This window comes from Chiroxiphia lanceolata, chromosome 1, assembly GCF_009829145.1.
Source record: "Chiroxiphia lanceolata isolate bChiLan1 chromosome 1, bChiLan1.pri, whole genome shotgun sequence".
Lineage (NCBI taxonomy): Eukaryota > Metazoa > Chordata > Aves > Passeriformes > Pipridae > Chiroxiphia > Chiroxiphia lanceolata.
Window position 1 is genome coordinate 132,894,467 of NC_045637.1, and position 6,000 is coordinate 132,900,466.

A 6,000-nucleotide genomic window follows, 5' to 3' on the forward strand; every position below is an offset into this window, starting at 1 on the left:
CCTTGAAATACCAGAAAATTTCTGCCAGGAGAAAAGGGTACCTTAGCTGCAAAGACAGCTCATTTCTCTAGAACTGGGAGCATGTAATTTCTACAGCAAAAAGCCACCTTGTCTGGTTTAGAACATAAACTTCAGTTTAGCACCACAGGCCACACACATTTCCTCCAACATACCACAGTGCTGTATCATCCTTTGCCAGATTTGCACATAATGACACAAAGCGAATACTAAGGAAAGGGCTCAGTGATGGGCAATTTCATACATCACATTTTTCAGCTCAGCAAAATAAACATTTTCAATAATAGGTACTCTAACAGTTATGGGACCAATCACAGTTTTGCATGATGAGCCAGATCTTCATCACCCTCTGTCAGCCACTGGAAAGCCAATGGCTCCAAAGCATCAGTTCACAGGTGAGAAAATGGGCCAGGTCTACTTGAACCTGCCTTTAGTACTCTTTGGACTCTGCTGTGCCCCAGGAATAACTACAATGGCTTTATCTGGAGATGGTGGGGAAATAGCTTCAAATATTACTTAACATAGTTTAGCACACCGCAAAAAAAAAAAAAATCTTATAAATTAATTGCAGATATAACCTCTCAGATAGTATTACTTGGTGGAGAGAAGGTGGTCTGAAAGGCAGTTTACTGAGTACTAACCTGCAAGCCCTAAGGAAAAAAAAAAAAAACACTGCCAATGACAATTAGGATACATTTCCACCACTCTTATCCCAGAAGCTAATATAAACTTTGATATTGAAATCTGGTATCAAAAGTTTGGGATCCTGCAGTATTGAGAGAATTGTATTTGGCAGATGGAAGGCTGCAAACACAGCAGGGAGGCCTAGAGGTGACTTACCATTTAAAGAATGATCATTAGATCTTCCCTACTGCAGCACATGGAGGTTTGACTCCCTAATTATTTGATTCAAACACCATATTACTCTCATATCATTTATAGGACTATGCTCATGATGCTATGTTGCGTACTTAAATCCATGAAAACACAGAAACTGCAGCAGAACAAGAAAAGTTAATAGATCATGTTTATTTTATAGAATCACTGAATGGTTGGGGTTGGAATAAACCTTAAAGATCATCCCAACCCCCTTGCCATGGGCAGGGACAACTTACACTAGACCAAGTTGCTCAAAGCCCCATCCAACCTAGCCTTGAACACTGTCAGGAATTTACTATTTATAATAAATCACAACTGAACAGATGACTGACAAAATTACAATTAGATACCCATAAAATTTGTAATTTGTTAATTTCACCAAGCAACTACCTCTTACAAAAAGAACTTTAAAACCCATGTGAAAAACACCCAGAAAGATTTTTTCCAATGAGGTTTTGGGTTTCTTTCCTCCACTTCAATATAAGAGTTAAGTACAGCACATGTTTTAACCAAGGATTTCCTGGTATGCAAGTTTAGAGTTTCTTTGCTTGGGCTTATCTGTGGCTCTGGTATCAGAAATGGACTATGTTCAAACCTCATACAGATAAAATAGAAGTTTTTTCGCTCAAAGTGCAGTTACTAGAATGATGGTCAAAATATTAGAGCACCTGAAGATTGAAAAATCTTGCTGGTAGCAGCTGTTTTAAACACAAAACAACCATCAGCAAACAAACAAACAAACCCCTCATCCAACCACACTCCTACATGTCTGCACATATACACACAGAACTGGAGGAGCTGTAAAACATAAAAATCCATGTACCTAAAATCAGGCCAGAGCTCCCAAGGAAACTAAACGGTTGTTTCATTTGTGCAAAATGACAAAAATAGATGATCACCCAACCGAGCCAACTAAAACATGCAGAAATTACCAGCCAGAGGGGCCTTGCTCCCTAAAAGGCATTAACAGGACTGTCACTGTTACAACAAAGCAGCATCCTCATTCAAAACATTTTCTTTGTTAATGACTTCCACCATTAGTAAAACCTTCCCATAGTTCTGTGGAAGAGTGTCTCTCTGCATCTATACACACACAGAGACACATATCAGACCAAACACCTGACTGCCTCATTTTTTTATAATCAAAGAAAGTTAAACATATTTTACAAGTTTAAGACAGGTGATAGATGAAAGCTATTTTCATATAGGGACAGAGAGATTCATAACAGTGACTTGACATTTGCTTCACAATTGTAACTTTGCATTTACCCTTGAACTCTCTGGTTTACAAATATGAATGAGCTTTTCTCAGTCTTTTTCATCTTGCAGTAGGACAATAAAAAATACCTGATTTTGAATCCGATCATACACTTAAAAGCTTGCAGTCCTTAAAAGCTAAAGGTGGTACACTGAATGTATACACAACATGTGAAAAATCATAATGCTCAAGTACTCCAGCACACCTCCTCGGTAGGGTTATTGAGGAAGAAAAGTGCCACAGCTCATGGCTGCAGCACAGGCACTTCACGTTCTCTCACTGGGACAAAGAGGCCCTGCAAACTGACCCAGGGTCTGCCAGCCAGACTGACTGTAAGGAGAAAGATCCCAGTCGGAAGAGCAATGGGCAAGGGCTGTGGAAGGGCCCTTACAAGAAGGTCTGCAAGGACAGGGGCTCCTGCATCTGCTCAGAGGTATTACAGCACTATCTCCAGCTGCTTTGCTCGGCCAACTCGGGGGTACTTCACAGCTCCTCTGATGTACCTTCTCTCCCTGCTCAGCTGCGTGTTGATGCTCTTAGCAGGAATTAACGTTTTAAACAGTGAATTAAGCAACACAGAGTGCCAAAGACTAAGAGAAACACCAGTCCAAGCAGACCAGAACTCTTTGGCATTGTTCTCTGTAAAAAAGCCAACTGCAAAATAAACTGGTGTCAAAACCAAACACGTTGTGGTGACACCAGGAGGTAACATGCAGCGGCATTCAGATGACGCTACCTCACGATGCTTTCTGTCAGTGACAGAACGACAAGACTTCGCAGCAGATGACAGACAGACTTCTTTTGTCTGGCCTCCTAAATCCCTGGACCACCGTTACCTTCTTCAGCATCTCACTCCTCAACTAAAAACAACCTGCAGCCCGCACAAATTACCAGACCTGCAACAAATCGAAAATAACCGATTGCTTTTGGTCGAGGTTTCCCTTTGGCAGAGGGGGCACGCGAGCCAACTCTCATCTGTAGTTTGTTCTTCCCAGCCGATTTTGGGCTAACTCCATCACAGACCCATGCAGCACTGCTGGGACTGCAAGAGTTGTTATTTTCCCGAGCTTTCTTGCCAAGAAACGTCATTCGGGGACGGTGTCGGCGCGAGTGTTCCCAGCCTGGCAGCGCTGACCCACCGCCCCCTCCCCGTCGGGACCCCCGGGCGCCGGGCAGCCCCGGCAGGGCCCGGCCGCGGGACTCACCTATTCGGCCGAAGCTCTCCGATAAAGTTCTCCGCAACTTTTTCATCCTGCTGATCTTCTCGGCGGACTGCGAGTCGATCATGTCACACATCGGGGGGCGACCCACCCCTGTTCGACTGCCGCCACCCCTGCTGCCCTGACTCCGGGGGAGAGAACTCCCCTACGGCTCGGGGGCTCCCCGCCTGCCCCGAGAAGCCGCCGAGCGCCGCGGGACAGCCCCGGTCCCGCCCGGGAGAGGAGCCCTACGCCGTGGCCGCGGCTGCTGCTGCTGCTGCTGGGCTCCGCGCCGCCACCGCCCGGCTCATCGCCCCGTCCCGCCCCCTCCTCGGGCTGCCCCGGCACAGCCAGACAAGGCGGGCAGGGCGAGGGAGGACTCGAGGCGCCGAGCAGAGATGGAGGAGCGAAAGGAAAGTCCGGCGAGGGTCTGCGGGCGCCGGCGACGGGAGGGAGGGAAGGAGGGAGGGTGCATTGAGAGAAAGGAGGAGGAGGAGCCTGGGCGGGCCGGGGAGCCCCGGGGAGGAAGGGCGGCGGCGGCGGGGGCGTGAGGGGGGCCGGCGGCGAGCGCTGGGGCCGCGCCGAGGGATGCGCTGTCTGCGGCGCGTCCCGGGCGCGGGGAGCTTTTCGGGCAGGGGCAGCGCGGAAAGGAGTGTGCGGTGGCGTTTGCCGGCGGAGCAGATGCCTCGTGTCCTCCTGGGGGTGTCCGCGCCCCCCGCTGCTGCATCGCGGTCTCTGGGGACACGCTGCGGTGCCCCCGGGCCGGCGGGGCCGGCGCTGCCGAGGGAGCGCTGCTCGCCCCCGGGCCGAGGCTGCCCGAGGCGGGTGCGAGTCGTGGGGGTTTGGCGACGGGAGAAGGAGCCCGCCCGGTCTGACCCCTGGGACGGTGCCCCTGCTGCTGTGGTGGGAAATCATTTCTGGGTGGGAAAGGGACACCTCGCTCACAGTAAGCACCCGGGCCGTCGAGTTGAAACTTGGACTCCTCTCCATGTGCGTCTCCAAGCACAGCCCTATAATGTGCCTTCCAAGTGCGTTAGCCTGCAACTTAACGAGTGTTGGGAGCTTTTGATCTTGTTAACTCATTTGAACCAACATTATTGAAAAATAAACCAGTTTAACCCATCAAGATAGATGGTCATGTCTAGTCTAAAATATAAAGCAGGTATACTTTTCGAGAACAATACATGTTAGGTAACACAAAGCCAAGGTTTGTGTGGTTCGGATTGTATTTTAATGCATGTTATCTGGTTAAAATGAAGGGGTTTTAATGAGGCTAGCTAACACATTTTACTGGGATTATACAGTGTCTAAGCTCAGTTTTAGAAGCACATTTGTCTAGACAAGTGTTTAGGTGAGTTGGGTTCAAGCCATCTGCAACTCTGTGCTCTAGGATTGGACTTTTCTGTTACAATGCAACGGGGTGGACAGTATGCAGCATTTCAAGGTGCAACTCTATAATTATCTACTTTAATCTACTCTCTGTAGACTGCATCTGTCTCTTGTGGCATAAAAGATAATGGGAACTTGTCCTGCTATATAAGCGGTACAGTAACACTGGTAAAATGTCTTATGCACATTCCCTGAATCTACAGACAGTTTAATTAAAAAGGTTTCCAGAAGCCTGAATCCTGTTGACCCTGTTAACATCTTTGAAACGGGAACTAAAATGGCCTTTTCAATGTTGTCTATGTTATATTATGGAAGGAAATTGAGAACGGGTGGAAACTGGAACACTGCAGAGAGCAATGCAGGGGAAAGGAGGAGAAACAAAAAACTAGGAAGAAACAGGCAAGGGGGCTAGAAGGAAAAAGGGAAGGAGGACACAGGTATTTAAGGATGTTTAATTCAATTACTGCAAAAAATGACATTTAAGTCCTTAACAATAGCTGATAATTTGATCTTTGTTTAAATCTAACATAACTACCCCTGCTCTGAGTGGAGAGGAAAATGCCATCATGGTAAATAAAATATTCTGGTCCAGGAGCTGAAACTGAGTTCAGCATTTGAGCCCTTTGCATTTTCTCTGCATGCCATTCACTCTGTGCAGCCCTGCTGCTCGGCTGAGACTTGTACCAACACCACTACAATTCAGTCTGCGGCTTGCTTTCAGCAATTAGGGATATCATTTCTGAGAGCTTCTCAGGAACCTGTAATTAACCATGCTTAATTGATAGATGCTGTCTTACGTAGTGAATTAGCCTAGATCCTAGCACCTAGTGAATTTGGAATGATATTCCCATTTTTCTCCCTATGTCTAGGTAAACCAACACTTTATCGCTTGTGAAGGATAAGTCTCTGCCAGGCTACTGCAGTGAGTTCAGCTTTCTTAGAAGAATAGGCAATCAAACATTTCTAATAGGCATCTGGCTTTGCAGCAGCTTGGGAATTATCTACAAGCATATGTCAGGGTCTTTTAAATCAATGAAAATTTTGTCTAAATTAGACACCAGTGTGGTGCCAGTGAGAGAAAACCAGGTCTTGTCTTCTGAAAATTGTACAACCTCAGGATACAGAAGTGTTACACAGACTTTCTCCTCCAGATGACGGATGATCTTCCAGCTGTGCACAGATTCTCAAAATGCACACTGCAATTCATGTCATTTTTCCCTCCATGGTCTTTACTCAACAGAAATATTTCTAAGGCCT

The 6,000-nt window shown here is 46.8% G+C and overlaps 1 protein-coding gene across 2 annotated transcripts in view; it reads right to left on the reverse strand.

Moving 5' to 3' along the window:
• CDK14 (cyclin dependent kinase 14) overlaps positions 1-3,743 on the reverse strand; it is a 311,313-nt gene extending 307,570 nt beyond the window's left edge. Inside the window, exon 1 of one of the 2 annotated variants that reach the window (XM_032699286.1) lies at positions 3,361-3,741. In XM_032699286.1, the coding sequence (XP_032555177.1) occupies positions 3,361-3,451 (91 nt within the window). In that variant the 5' untranslated portion in view covers positions 3,452-3,741. Of the gene's footprint in view, positions 1-3,360 lie in introns of both variants that reach the window. The other variant, XM_032699277.1, reaches the window with a different exon arrangement.
• Positions 3,744-6,000: the final 2,257 nt, after the last annotated feature.